The 16,089-nt window shown below is 37.1% G+C and overlaps 2 protein-coding genes and 1 long non-coding RNA gene across 3 annotated transcripts; 1 reads left to right on the top strand and 2 right to left on the bottom strand.

Annotated features, from left to right (window-relative positions):
* Positions 1 to 398: 398 nt before the first annotated feature.
* On the bottom strand, positions 399 to 3,789 carry LOC131024326 (uncharacterized). Its single transcript, XR_009101762.1, has 3 exons — positions 3,150 to 3,789; positions 1,230 to 1,296; positions 399 to 624 (listed from the first exon to the last, which is right to left on the bottom strand). It is a non-coding gene; the product is annotated as an uncharacterized LOC131024326 (long non-coding RNA).
* An 8,326-nt stretch (positions 3,790 to 12,115) lies between these two features.
* On the top strand, positions 12,116 to 14,089 carry LOC131007812 (uncharacterized mitochondrial protein AtMg00310-like). Its single transcript, XM_057934731.1, has 2 exons — positions 12,116 to 12,478; positions 13,955 to 14,089. Exons 1-2 carry the CDS (start codon positions 12,116 to 12,118, stop codon positions 14,087 to 14,089), a joined length of 498 nt encoding a protein of 165 aa, XP_057790714.1.
* Positions 14,090 to 14,777: 688 nt separating this feature from the next.
* On the bottom strand, positions 14,778 to 15,251 carry LOC131007804 (protein SRC2-like). The gene has a single exon (XM_057934722.1). It carries the CDS (start codon positions 15,249 to 15,251, stop codon positions 14,778 to 14,780), a length of 474 nt encoding a protein of 157 aa, XP_057790705.1.
* Positions 15,252 to 16,089: the final 838 nt, after the last annotated feature.

Here is a 16,089-nt window from a genome sequence, read left to right as displayed (position 1 = left end):
CTCAAACTCAAACTATGCACCTTCAAAGTGTAACATCATAACTCATCATATAACCTCAACATCATGCTCTTCAAAATTTAACGTCAAATAAACTTTGAAATTTTACATACCTCGTTGAGCCTGGTGTGATGGTGCGCTGAGCTCACGGTTGTTAATAACTATTAGTCTAGTGACTCATTCTAGACTAAACTCAAGACTTCTAATTCAGAGCTTTCCTTCGCTCTGATACCACTCTGTCACAGCCCGCCTTAACTAAGGATAGTTAAGCCGAGTGATCTACGACTAGGGATGGGGTTAAAGAATAAGGGAAAGAAAGGGGCATCATTTGAAACCGTAAATCTTACTTAACTTAAGAAAAATCATCGTATTTACTCATTAATACTCTTTTGAACAGTCTATGAAAGACAACATAAAACTTAATTAATATCATTAATCAAGTTATACATCATATGAAACCATTCTCTTAAGACTCAAAGTATGACATAACATACTATAACATCAACAACATCTTGCAGCGGAAAGTAGCTAGACATATGTATGAAGACATATTCTAGACAGGTTAACTATTTATTAACAACCCTGGAGACTCCGCTCATTGCAGCACCATCATCACATCAGCTCAACCTGCACATTTAGAAAACATATGCAGGGCTGAGTACAAAAGTACTCAGTGGGCACTTATGCCTAAGTATAAAAATACATGCTTCAAAACTGTAAATTGTCATGCCATCATAAACAGTACAGCAAGGGAGTTTTTCGCTAAAAAGGCCCAAGCTTACTAAATTCATTTGTGATTCTTAAAGTTCGTCTACAAACTAAGTTCTCTTGTAATCTATCATATCTGGAACTTTGTGCCGGAGAGGTGGCCACCTCTCACGAACACTTGACCGGCCAACCCGCTAGATGACTCACGGTCACTGGTGTACACTAGCCCTGGCAGGATAGCTATCAACTGCTCAGGACCCGAATTCGATTGCATAATAACTGGCAAAGCCACATCAGATAGATATCATACCAAACATTGAAACATTTATGGCAAGACAATAGTTGTAATATTTTCCAGTTCAAAGATTTTGTAACGAAATAACTTGTTCAAAGGTAGCATTAAACTTGTTTGATAGATATATAAAACTGAAATTAACAGTTAAATCATCTCATGCATTCATTCGTATAAGAGGCCTATGACACGCAGGGGATCTCTATATACGTATAGTAAAAGTAATGCCCACCTCGTTGTGTCTCTGTATCAATGAGTAACGTCACTCTCTCCCTCAAGTCGTTACTTCCCAAAAGGACCTTCATCGTTATGAAGAATTGGTGAGAAGTTATAAAAGAAACCTCGATTAATAATCTAATCTCTTTTATGAAACATTAGTATCTCTAATGTTCATCTCTCTTGATTGTTAATCAATATAACAATTATTATCTCTCGTCATTACTCATTAATTATAACATCCTTATGTTATAATTAACATCACTTCAATTAAAAGAAATATTTAACACATCGAAAAGTCCACTTTCTTAGCAGATCTATTCGCTCTCATCTCGTCTAATTAACCAATTAGAAAGTTAAACTTTCCATTAGGCATGTATTTGAGTCACGGGTCAACAAGAATTGACTATGCTCAAATCCTAATTTCACTAAAAATTTCGGCATGACCCATTCATATATAATGTCAGCCACGAGATCTCATCGCGTGAATCTCACTACGTGAACTCGTCTCTCGACTCAAAACTTAACATCTTGACATCTTTTCAACGCAAACCAAACAATTCAAAATCATCAAAACTCTTTATCAGTAAACTATCATTTATACTCGACACCAATTGTTCGAGTGTCAGATACCAACATTTATGTGCGTTAATCATAACTCTCACAACTCACACCATTTAGTCATATCGTATCATCCATCAAAACAAATATAATCAAGTTGTTTTCTAGAAAGTTTTGCTGTTTTTGTGTCATCTTTAAAAATTCATAACAACCAACTCAATCATCATAAACTCTCATACCAATTGATCTCAAAACCTTCATGAAGTGTAGTTCACTCTAAAAATGGTAGTTAACCAAAAAGGTTAAAGGTTTTTGGAGATATTGCTCTTTTAGTGCAGGCTGTCAAAGATTGACAGTTTCTGCAAATTTTGTTTAGGCCATTAGAAACCAAGGCAAACCTTAATAAAATTCCATCAAATTTAATCAGCCAAAACTAAAGGTATCCTTGAAGATTTGGTTAAAATTTCACAAGAGAAAACGTTCATATGATCTGCCAAATAAACAATGAAACTCATACACTTTTACTGTTGGAAAAATATGACAGCAGAACAGGGCATTTTTGAAATAATAAACTGCTCTATTTCAGAGGTCATAAAAATCGAAATCTTATGTTTTCAGAACAGTATTGAAGTCTAGTTTCGTTTAAAAAAAACGGTGATGCAAAATCCTTCATGGATTAATAGATATAAACGTTTTTGTGAAGTCTACCAACAGTTGACAGATTCTGTCAAGGGTTTTTCAAAATATCTTTAAAATAGCAAACATCATCCAAAAGACATGAAATTTTGCAGCGACGAAATACACATATCATAGATAAACATACTAAAATTTCAGAGCCATCAAGCAATGAAAACTCATCGAAACATAAGCTTGAAACTGCTGTAAAATTTTGACAGAATTCCAGTTTTAATTTCGTTCAACAATTATCATCCATAAATTGTAAATCAATTAGCATGCTCATGTGATATCGTAGAACACATATACGCAATAATATTCATTATGCAACGTCCCAAACTTCACGAATTTAAATAATCATACTCTAAAAACTTATACAATTTTCATGCTTGGAAAAATACGAATTTAATATATATCGATTCTAGCATACCCCTAAGCACAAATATCAAGTCAAAACGATCAAACAAAAATCGAAAGACAAGCTAATATGTGAAAAACGGGGCTGCCCTCATGGGTTTCATAGCTACGGTTCGTTCCGTTCTTACTCCCTTCATTAAACATGCTCAACATCTACCCAAGAACAACATACTAAAATTTCACGACGATCCGACGTCGTTTCAAAATAAAGTCGAGAATCGACGTTTTTCGACGTCGACGAAAATCGAAAAGAAAACCATCAAAACGTAGGTAGAGATCTTACCTACTTAGATACGTGATCGAAAAGATGATCGGTGCTCGTCTCGGTGCTCAAATCGGAGCTTGAAACCTCCGTCCAAGCTAAAAATGGTGTTTGGCGTGATAAGTAGGTGTTTTGGGTGTTGTGTGTGTGAGAGAGCAAAGATGATTGGAGTGTGTTGGCTGAATTCAGCCGTGAGTGAGGTAGATAAAGGGGTGTTGGGTGGTTTGGGGGGTGGTTTTGGTGGGGTAGCCTTAGATATTTAAGATATTAACCCGTTAGTCGTTAAATATCCCGTTTCGTCTCGTTTTAACGACTAATTACCCACATTCTTCGTTACTCACCCTCTTAACTCCTACTCACTTTCATTACACTCGTAATTCTATATAAATATAGAAAACGCAAGCTCGTTCTCGAAATTCTGATAAACGAGCTCGGTTCGTTTATCGAGAAATCCCGATTTACTATTCACTCGTCGTCCAAAAATAAAAACTTTCATTATTGGACTCGTATCGAAAAATTAAGAATATTTCTCGACGACGTGCACGTAAGATTTTGAAAGTCGACAAAAAGACGAAATAGCAGTATTTTACTATTCATCGTCAAAAAGTCAAAAATTTCAAAAACGTCTTAACGGACTCAGATCTCACTTCCGAGTTCACCGTTCTCATTCAAATAATTATCTCGAATTATTCAAATACTCAAACTCAATTACGAATATAAAATCACACATCATCCTCACATCATCAAAAGAACATCTCAACATCTTTAAAATATAACAACAAAACTTCATATAACTCCTCATCTCTATACAAAGTAATCAAACAAGGGATCTTATACCCTACTTACTCAAACTTAAGCAATTAAACACGTCATCAAAAGCCCGGGTATTACAAAATAATTATGCAATGCATAAGAATTTAAATAAATAGATTTTACAAGGCCTTTTTAATTATTTTGTTGGAATTAAAAATAAATCGTTTCATTTTTCCAACGTAAATCATCATAATCTAAGTTCAAAATAATTCTAAACTTAATAGAATTGGGCGGAATATTACATTTTATATGTGCAATGCGTTGAGAATAGGGATGGCAATGGGCCGGATCTGGACCGGATCCTGCTTGGTCCAGATCCAAATCCATGTTTTTATACTTAGATCCAGATCCGGTCCAGATCCATTGGATCCAAAAAAATGAGATCCAGACCCAGATCCATGAGACCCATTGGATCTCGGGTCCAGACCCGGATCCATAGTAATTTTTTACAAAATAAATTCTAAGCTAATTATACATTAAAATAAAAATCGTAATAATCCTAATATTGAAACGATCAATTTCTGCTGTCACGTCGGCGCTGCTGCGCTCTGCTGCTCACGCTGCCGGCTGCTCTGCTGCTCACGCCGGTTGCTGCTGCTGCTCTGCAGCAATGGAGGTGGACGGAGACCGGAGGTGGACGGCCGACGACGCCGGCTGCTGCTGCTGCTCTGCTGCAACGGAGGAGGTGTGCTCACGCCGGCTGCTGCTACTGCTCTGCTGCTGCTCACGGAGGAGGTCGGAACCTGGGAGGGATCGAGGGCTGATAGGCGAGGTCCGAGCGGCTGATAGACAAGGTCCGAGCGGCGTAGGTGGGAATTGGGATTAGAAGTAGGGTTTTGAAATTGAAATGGAAATATTAGCGGCGTAGGTGGTGGGATTAGATCATTAGAAGTAGGGTTTTCAAAATATAAAAATAAAAATATTATATATCTAATATTAGCGGGTCCAGATCCGGATCTGAACCGGATCTGGACCGGATATGGGTTTTACATCTTCTACTCCAGATCCGGATCCGGTTTTTTATAGGGTGGTCCAGATCCGTCGGGTCCGAATTTTGCAAGATCCAAATCCGGAAAACAGGGTCTAGATCCGCGGATCTGGACCGGGTCTCGGATCCATTGCCATCTCTAGTTGAGAAACTGCATTTGAATTTAAGAAAGCAAATAGGAAATAGATTTGTGCAGCAAAAAAAATTGTTTTTTAATTTATTTTCTTTAATCTATACTAAATTTAAAAAGCTAAAATTTCTATTTAAAATTGAACGGCAATTTTTTAGTTATAATAAAATTTAAGGTTTATTTGTAAACTATATTTTTTTCCTTTTTATTTTCCTTTTCTTTATCTTCTTATTTTTTTTATTTTATTTCTTTCTAAAATTGTGAAATTTGACTAATTATAAAATATTTAATATGCATATCAAATTAAAGATCACGATAAGAACTTTAATTTGATATATTTTATATAATATTTAATTTAAAATGTAAAAGTAATATTTATGTAAAGATTAAAATTAAAAAAAAATCTCTCTCCTCACTCATCTTTTTTTTTTAAATAAATTTTCAATTCTTTTTTATTTTATTTTTACTTTTTTACTAAATTTTTTGCCTTTTCATAATACAAATTTTTATTATTGTGATTTTTTTTTTTTATCTTTTTCAATATTTAGCTCAAATATATTCAATTATAATTAATATTCTATTATATTTATAAATATGATAATTGAATAGAAATTAATTTTATATACATATAAAATATAGAATATTTTCTGAGCATTACATGAGGTGGAAATGCTACTGTGTGTGTGTATATATATATATGGGACAGTGGACGATTTTCTTTGTTTACACAATTATATAAACCAATGATTGATTCCTTAAAACTTAAAAGTCTAGATTGACATCAACAGATATGCGACAATTTCTCTGATGAACTAATCATGCATAATTTTTGGATGATTATTATTAATTAATTATACTATTTTCAAAATTAAGTGGACGATTTTTCTATGTTTACACAATTATATAAACCAATGATTGATACCTTAAAAATCTAGATTGACATTAGTAGATATGCGACAATTTCTTTGATGAACTAATCACGCATAATTCTTGGATGATGAATATTATTAATTATTCTAAAAAAATATTATTACTTAATTATATTATTTTCAAAATTAAAACTCATTATTAGTTCGTGAAAATTCACACTAGAGAACCTAAAATTATAATATAATAGTGAAATTAACATTATGAATTATAAAATTGAAAGGAATATAATTAGGATAATAATGTATTATAATATTATACACTGATCATGTTGTTCGATTATGTTATAAAAATATAGTACAAAGAAAAAAAATATTAGATATAAATGAAATTGAAAATAAGGAATAAAAAAAATAAAATAATGAATACTATAATAAAAAAAAAAGGGAAAAGTAGCAAATAACCCCCTAACATATTTACCTCCATATCTTTTGATTTTGGGCTGTTAGCCCCTCAACATCTCATAAAGAGTGCAATATGCCCTCTGCTCTTAACGGACACTTAACACCGTTAAGTATTTTTTATTTTTTAAATGAGTCCCACTAATATATTTCTTAAGCAAAATACACTCCTACAAATAATTCTACGCAAACCTCAACCTTAATTAATAATTAACAACTACCAATAAATATTAAATTCACATATTTGGAGAATAATCGACGAGCCACAAATTCCATGTGATCTAATATCCAAAATAAAATAAAATACATATAACAAAAACTATTGAATTCTCACCTTTTCTAATCAAGGGTTTGTTGATAAAAATCAAGACACGAAAACTTGTCTACTTGTACAAAGCTTGAGATAACATTTTCAGGATTATATCAAACATTGAAGCACACAAAAAAAGGAAGTTCTTTCTTCCTAAAATACAAATAAATGATCAAGTATTGAGCCCCCAAAAAACAAAGCAGTTCAATCTTCCTATTACATAAGCACAATGTGAATTCTCCTTTTCACTCACTAGCTAGGTTTTCTTATTGGATAATGGATATCATCTCACTACATGAACATAAATTTGAATTTACCTATATATATATTAATTCTTAATTAAGAAATTGGTTTTTAATTAATACAAGGTTATCTTTGTTATGTTTTATTTTTATATACTATATATTAATTGTTACGATTTATTTTTTTGTTTATAATATATATGTATATTAAATCTAATCTAACTTTAATTGTTACAAGAACACAGTGAAAGTGTACGTGTATTAAAAAATAATTTTATTTAAAAAAATATTTATATGCTTATAGTAAGAAATATTAGTAAAAAATAAAAAAAATGAAAAATACTTAACGGTGTTAAGTGTCCATTAAGAGCAGGGGGTATTTTGCACCCTTTATGATATGTTGAGGGGCTAACAGCTCATAATCAAAAGATAGGGAGGTAAACGTGTTAGGGGGTTGTATGATAGGGGACTATTTGCTACTTTTCCCTAAAAAGAATGGTGTCACGCGTTAACAACACTGTTCAAATATTTCAATGAGCTATAGTATAGTGCAAATTTTTTTTAGGTTTTAGTGAAAAATAAACTCTCTCGTGCATTTGATCGTACGTGTGGCCAGTCAGGCTCGATTCGAGTTCTTTTTTTTTCCCCCTGACACAACCTTCTCGACCCATTTAACAAGGTATCATATATATATATGGGAGAGTTCAATAGAAATCACTCATTTAGATAAAGAATAAAGACAAAATCATGTGCGTCGATCTTGCTTAATCTAAGGATGATAATTTAACCTTTAATTATGATTTTATTTCATTTATTTTATATAATAAAGGTTAGCTTTGTCATTTTGTATTTTCTTCTCCCAACTCATTCTCTCTCTCTCTCTATCTCTCCCCCAACTCACGCTCTCTCTCTCTCTCTCCCACACTGTTCTTCTCCAGCGAAGCCGCCGGCATCTCCTCCTCCTCCTGCTGCTGCTCCTCGCCTCCATCCCCTTCTCCGTCTCATCCGTCGTCCCCTCCGAGTCTGAGACCTCCGTTGTCCCCTCCATTTCCCCTTTCCCTCGCCTTCCTTCCCAATCTCCCAAATCTGTCGACGCCGGCGTCGCCAATGAGCGGCCGACGAAGACGGCGACGGTGAAGAGGGAGTTCACGTTCACCAGGCCGTCCAGGGCGGTCACGTGGACACTCGTGGTGGCGACCGCCGCGCTGCCGCCGAATTTGCAGATCTGTAGTGCTCGTAGAAAATACTAATGAACATACTAATGTTCGTCGATATGTTCGTAGAAAAATAAATGAACATACTGATGCAACCCCCAAGCCTCAACATTTGATTACAATTTCTCTACATAATCTCCTCCTGGAAATGCAGAAATAACTAGGTAACACCTACAAATTTCCCTTGTCAGTCAACAATGGAAAAAATTCATTGAGCAAGATAATAAAGAACCACAAGTATATAGTTTCGTAGCCCGTGATGATGACACTAAAGAAGCAGCAGCGGGAATATCAGTTGGTAAGGCAAATCGAGCACGACAAATCACTCGATGCCACGGTGGCCGTATGGACTATGGGGTACTTGGCGTCAGAATACCTTCTGACCGGCTGCGCCACAAATGTTTTCAGCTACGGCACGGTGGTATATTTTGCAGATTTTCTTCTCTTTCAACATTTGTCGAACATGTGGTGTGCATATATAGGATTGATGAGTTGTGCAATACTCTACATTGAGAAAGACCTTGATATATCAGATAACCAAAAATAGGTGGTAATGGGAATTTCCAATGTCTATTTGCTCAAGCTCTAAAAAAAAATGTCTATTTGCTCATGGACTCCGTCGTCGCAAGACGCACCTACAACTGGATCGGCTGTCACTGCACCACTGTATTCGTCGAGGCATCTTCTTTGTCGAAGGACTGCTTATGGGCTGCGCCATCACCTATACGCCGCTTCACCGCTGGCGTCGGCGACGCGCTCCTGACGGCGCCTGGAATGGGTGTGGGGGTCGCACAGGGATGAGAATTTGGTGATGGCGGCGGAACCCTTGAGGCTTGGGAATGAGTTTATTTATTCTTTAATTTTATTTATTAGAGTGTAGTAAGTTTAATTTCCAGATAGAGCGTGACATGGATTTAAAAAAGAGATTATCAAATGACATCATTTAAAAAAAATAAATTTTAAATTACACTGTGGCATTCGGTGAGCCATGTCACGTTTCTGGTGGCTAGAAAATAGATGCGGGATATATTTGATAAAACGTTGATACTTTGAGGGTTTAGAGAGCATTTTGAAAGTTCCAGGGTATTTTTGATAAAGCGGTTATAGTTCAAGGTTTAATATGATATTTACCCTTATATTCTTATACAACATAACTAATATTTTATATAATTTAATTTGTATAGTTATATTTTTCTTCTCAACTATAGATTTGTATTTTGCATCTCTATGATGAGAATAATGTAAGTTACATTATTATTATTTTTTATAGATAAATTAATAAATTTATGCAATAACAATTTGGGCATATAAAAGTTTAAATATTTTTATATATGATTGTTGGGTCCTGAAGGGTCGCTGAGCAGGTGTATGGGGGGGGAATACACTTATAGGCTATTTTTCGAAAATCTTTTGAAGTTAACTGATGTTGGGAACTTAATGAAATATCCTAATCCTTGTTTTGATGATACCAAAATCAATATGTTTCTTTTGTAATATACTAGAACTGCTTGAACTCAAGTGTTAAGAGTTCTTTTTCTAGTTTAGCTTGCTGTTCTAAAGACTGAAGACTGAAGAACGAAGGACTGAAGACTGAAGACTGAAGACTGAAGAACGAAGGACTGAAGACTAAAGACTGAAGAACGAAGGACTGAAGACTGAAGACTGAAGTTGCCGACTGAAGCATCAGTCGAAGAATCAATTTTGACTGATTACTTAATGCGTGCCACGTGGAATCAGATGACTGATACTAAAGTCAAGTATCAGTTAAACATTCTTCCTCGGACTGAACCTCCAACGTTCAAAAGAAGCCATGCACTCTAGAAGTACAGCCGCATTAAATGCAGAGATCTCAAGATCGTCCTTTCTCTGCAGAGGCCATTCCTCTTGGGTGATTACCTTTTCAGAGATATCGCATCTCCTGCTCTTCAAGATAGCCGTTCTCACCAAACAAGGAACCTCGAAGATTGAAGCCTCAGCCCAAGTTCAAATTACTCTCTAACGGATGAAATCTTGAAGGCCTTCTCCGCCAACGGATCTATTCAAGACTTCTCCTATAAATAGCGCTCGAGGATCACTTCAATCTTCACCGATTCAACGATATAAGCTGAAACTCTGTCGAAATTGTTTCTCAGCTAAAGCGCAGACTCTCCAAAGTTTGAATCGAAGAAGAGAATCCCAAAGCTAAAAATCAGTCACTGCTGATTACATAAATTCTCTTAGACCTTAGGCAAACCACGTTTATCCAAAGCCTAGGTCAAACTAACTGCAAAGAACTTGTTCTTTGAAGTTTAGTTGTCAAGTTTTCAAACCTCCCTTCAACCGACTGAATCGAGTGTTTGTGTTGTAAAGGAGTTCAGAAAGGCGTTCTGTCTCCGTGAGATCCTAGTGCCCAGTGCGTGCTAGGAGTGAGAAATCCAATAATGTGTGTTGGCACTGAAGATTGGATCTTTGGTTATTTCGGTTGTGTGCACCCGTAAGCACATGTTCAGGTTTGCAGTGCACTAGTAAGCACTTGCAGAGTGAAGTTGTTGGTCTGATCAACCGACCATGGATGTAGAAAGTGTTTTCCGAACCACGTAAAAATCTTTGTGTTATTTACAGCTTTCAGTATTTATGTTCTTACTTGTGCTCTTCCTTTTGTAAACTGAAAACTGACTAATTGCAAATAGAAACTTAAGACTAACAATGTGCTCAACTCACAGGCTATTGCGAAACAAAAGTTTTCCGCTGCGTGTGTTATCAGTCTGACTGATCTATCTTCTGATAGTCCGTAAGATATATAACATCTCTGTTTATCAAACTCGACTGAAGCCTTACGTGCATCAGTTAAGCTCTTTTGACTTAACTGATAACTCCTTACTGAAGAGCTGATAACCCTGTTTTGGTCAAAACTATTTTTAGTAAACATGTGTCTGAGTTTGTATTTAAAGTTTCGTTTTGATCTCGTGTAAAGATCGAAAATAGCCTATAGGTGTATTCCCCCGCCATACACCTATTCGAGACCCTCCGGACCTAACAACTGAAATAGTATCAACTGATACTGAAAGAGTTTGACACAGAAGAGCAGTTAAACAGTTTCAGTTAAACAATAGAACTTTGACTGATATCCAAAAAGGGACTTCAGTCAGGCTTTGAACAGTGTGATAGACGACTCCCAGAGTGCGTTTATACCTGGAATACTCATCTCGGACAATATTCTCTTGGGGTATGAGTGTATGCATTGGCCGTGGAACAAGACTCAGGGAAATGAGGGTTTTGCTGCGGCAAAACTCGATATGAGCAAGGCATATTAGAGTTGAATGACAATTTCTAAGGGGTATGATATCGATTCTTCGCTTTTCTCTTCACGTGATTGATGTTGTCATGCAGTGTATCTCAACTGTGGAGTTCTCGTTTGTGATTAATTGCAGGATTTATGGATCTCTTATTCCATCTCGGGGCTTGAGACAAGGGTGTCCCCTCTCCCATTCATGTTTGTTATCTGTGCACAGGGATTCTCCTTGCTTCTTCGAAGCTATGAGAATCAAGGTCTCTTCAGCGGTATTACTATAGCCCTCGTGTTATTGCCTGTCAATCACTAACTTGTTTTTCGCAGATGATAGCTTAATATTTTTAAGCTGATGAAGGGGCAGTTAAAGGGCTTGATGAGGCGCTAAAAAAATACGAGCAGGCCTCCGGTCAAGTTATCAATTTTGAAAAATTCACAATCTTCTTCATCCCTAATACCAAGCAAGCAGACATGGAGATGGTGACGAAACGACTTGGTATTCAAGAGACCCAAGGTCATGCTATGTACATTGGTCTTCTCACCTTCATAATCCGTAAGAAGAAATTGCAGTTTGAGTATCTTAGGGATCAGATTTACAAGAAGCTCAACGGGTGGGTGGGAAAACAAACTTTTCTCTGCGGGAGGCAAGGAAGTCCTCATAAAATCGGCACTTCAGTTGTTCCCTACTTATGCTATGGCATGCTTTCGCATTCTTGTCAAAATTCGCGCCGATATTGAGAAAGCCTGTGGAGACTTTTGGTGGGAAAAAAGTGATCATGGGAAACATATGCACTGGGCTAAGTGGGATAAGCTTTGCCAGCCAAAATCTAGAACAGATCTCGGATTTCGCAAGTTACTCTCCTTCAATCAAGCTCTTCTTGCCAAACAAGTTTGGCGCTTGATTGAGAAGTCGGATTCCTTACTTGGGAGGGTGTTAATGCATAAACATTTCAGAGATGGTGACATCATGAATGCCAAAGTTTCGCCGAATTGCTCATTTACGTGGAGGTCCATCTGCGGGGGAATAGAGCTCTTGGCTCAAGGCATTCGGTGGAAGGTGAGGGACGAAAAAAAATTGATGTCCACGCTGATCAGTGGATCCCGGGAATGGGTGCTTGGAAATAGAGGGCTCATAATGAGAGCATGTTGAGATGGAAGGTTGCAGATTTTATCGCTGATAGGAAAGTTTGGGATGTTGGGAAACTATCGGAGGTGTTCCCAACGCATGTGGTCGAGGCTATTAACACCATTGAGCTGCCGCGAAAACAAAAGAAAGATTGTGGGTTTTGGGGTTTCGATAAGAGGGAAAGATACTCAGTAAAATCTGGTTATTTATGTGTGTGACGCCCGGGGATGAAGTGCGGAGTGATCGCCGGTGTAAAAGAGGCACAGACAAGGAGCGGCTCTGATTAAGACTTCCAAGCGGAGGGGCGCAAGGATGAACCGGAACGAGAGGGATTCCAAGAATATGCAGGTATGAGACTGCCTATTCGAGGAGAGCTTAAAGGATTTGATTGGGCTACTCATATCAACAAGGTGCATCTTCTTTTCTGGTGCCCACGTGGAAGAAACTCCAAGGTTAAGCATGCTTGGCTTGGAGCAATTCCAGGATGGGTTACCCCCTGGGAAGTTTCTCGGGGAGTGTGCGAGTGAGGACAAAACACGCTAGAAAAGACTCGTGTTTGTCTGTAGGGGCATCCGTCAAGTTTGGAGTCGGGCTGTTACAATGTGCCATCAACTTCTATAAATTTCATGAGCCATCCTCTTCTCATGCATCGGCAGTATGGTAGAAGAAATTATGGGCGATGCATCTCCCTCTGAAAGTTAAATACTTTGGGTGGAGAACTCTTAATGATTTGATCGGAACTAGCATGAATGTTGGTCGCCATCATGTTCCGGTCACGGGTATTTGTTCGTGGCGTAAAAAAGACTGGGTTCATCGGTTCATTGCTTGATTGTTTGTAACTTTGTGAAACACGCCTGGAAGGAGACTAATTTCTGGTGTTTTTTAAAGCCTATGTTGAGGTTGTCTTTGATTGATATGTGTAGTCTGTGGTGGATAAATTGGGTTTTGATGGTCTTGAACGCTAGTTCTTCATGTTATGGTATGTCTGGAAGTTCCTTTGCGGCGTTAAGCATGGAGGCCTACCTAAAAACGCAACCCTTGAGCTGCATAACTGTTATGGCTTGCTCTCTTCCTACCAAAAATCACGACTGCTCACCGCCATCCCTCATTGAGTGCTGCCAAAAGAAGGGTCCAACAAATGGTTCGATCCACCTCTTAATATGTTACGTCTGGATGTGGATGTGGCTTTCGAAGAGGGTGGGCAGAGAATTCGAGCAGGGTTCATCTTGCGTGATTCAACAAGGAATATCGTCGTCGCCACCTGTTAGCCCATCGGTTATACAGAGACGGTGCTTATGGGAGAGCTCCATGCTATGATGGTGAGCATTGGATTCTACTTGGATAATGACAATGGCCCGATCGTTCTTTACACGGATTCTTTAATTGTCCGATGTTCATGTTCTTCAGGATTCGCATCATGGATCGAACTCCCTCTGTGATGATTTATGGGAGGTATTTCAACACGCTCGCAAGTATGTGGTTCTGGAGTTCTTTCATGCTAGGTGCGATGCTAATAGAGCAGCTCATAAGCTTGCTCGTTAGTATTATGTAATTATTGAAAAAAAATATATTTAACTGTTGTGAAAATATGAAATTTTAACTTTTGCCAACCTGATCCTAAATTCTCGGTTAAGGATGTATATGTAAAATACTATTTCAATTAACTAGCACTAATTAAGCATTAATCATTAATTAAAAAAATATTAAAATATCATATTCCTTCCGTCCCTTAAAAATAGTTTGTATTCCATTTTGGACCGTCTTATTATAAGTGATCTGTTACCATAAATGAAAAAAATTTAATCCTAAAAATAGTGTAGCCCTACCATTAACTAATTTACACATTCTTTTGAGCTACTTACGGTGGAATGAATGGAGTATTTATGTATATACATAATATGTATATATAGCACTATTATTCTTACTCAATTAATGGATACACTGATTATGTTCTAAAAAGAGAGGAACTAAAGAGAGGCAATCCATATTAACCAAATGGTAATAACATTTACACCTTAAACATAATTCTATTTTTCCTATCTCACCTATCTCTTTTTTTTTTTGTGAGAAAATCAACTCTCGTAAAGTACGAGATTGAAGCACGAAACGAAGAGATATACATATTCCTATTCTCCGAATTTCTTCAATGCACACAAACCCGAGCAGAACTCTACTCCTTTCCAATAAAAAGAAAAAAAAAGAAAAAAAAAGACAGCGGCGGCGGCGAAAATCAACCGAGGCTCAATCCGGCAGCGCTCTCCGCCAGCAAGAGCTTATCGATCATGATCTTCTCCCCAAACTTGTAGGCGAACCTCAGCATCCCCTGCGAGTTGACGCAGCCTTTCTGCACCGGGAAGCAGACGACGGCGCTGCCGGCGGCTGCTCTAGCGAAGTCGAAGAGCTCCTTGACCGGCGTGTGGATCTCGCCGATGTAGCGGTCGCCGAGCTTCCGCTTGCAGTAGAGCTTGACGACGAGCATTGTGTTGAAGTTCTCCACCATCGCCTCGCTCACGGCGAACCGCATCGTGTGGTTCCACGCCGGATTCGTCTCGCCGTGCTTGTCCGACGGCGTGCGCTTCTCGCTGTCGGCCAAGCCGCCGCCGCTGAGGAAGACGCGCGCGTGGACCTTCATCTTGCCGAGCACGCGCACGTTTTCCAGATCGCTGGCCGAAATTAGGGTTATCTCGAACTTTCTGCACTCCATTTTGGGGGAAAGTGTTAGTGTGTGGTTGCTATTTTTTTGAAGGTGGAAGGAAATATAATAGTAGGTGGCTTGTGGAGGTTGGATAGGACTGAGTCTGCATGCTTAAATGAAGCTACCAAGAAGAAGAGGAGGATATGTGTCTATATAGAGAGAGAGAGATGATTGGATTTTCTTTTACTAATAATTAAATAACAATCTATACGGTTGATTTTGTATCGTTTACTATTATTATTAAAAGAAATATTAGTACTATAATATATAGTACATGAGTATTAGTAATTTGTAAGGAAAGCTGTCGTGGTCGCCCATTTAATTAATCAAGATCAAGGATACAAATTGGATTTAATTATGATGGGAAGAAATTTTTACAGTTGATACTTACAAGTGTCAAATATACTTAATTTTATGTAAATTTTATGGTTGCACTTGATATTTTATATGGAATTTTATGTAAATTTTATGGTTACACTTGATTTTTTATATGGTTAGTATAATTGTTTTTATTAGAAATTTAAGCTTTTAGTCAAATTGACCAAAATAGCCTCTAAAAATGGTGGATGTAATTTAGATTTTTCCTTCATAGTTTCTTTAATAAAGAATATCATAGTAAATTAACATATAAATTGGATAGAACAGTATATATTATTCTCTCCGTCTCATTATTAATGACTCGTATTCCTTTTTGGGTTGTCTCAACCTAAATGGCTTGTTTCCTACTTGAAAAAAATAAAATATAGGATCAATTAAGATGTTAATTATCCTCCTAATTACCTAAACTAATCCAAACTTCTTATCCCTAAAATCATTTCATTTTCTCCCCTTGAATGTTCCGCCGCAT

The sequence above is a fragment of the Salvia miltiorrhiza genome, chromosome 1 (genome assembly GCF_028751815.1).
Source record: "Salvia miltiorrhiza cultivar Shanhuang (shh) chromosome 1, IMPLAD_Smil_shh, whole genome shotgun sequence".
Taxonomy (NCBI): domain Eukaryota; kingdom Viridiplantae; phylum Streptophyta; class Magnoliopsida; order Lamiales; family Lamiaceae; genus Salvia; species Salvia miltiorrhiza.
The sequence above is the reverse complement of the archived record's forward strand: the minus strand, read 5'-3'. Positions and strand labels throughout refer to the sequence as shown.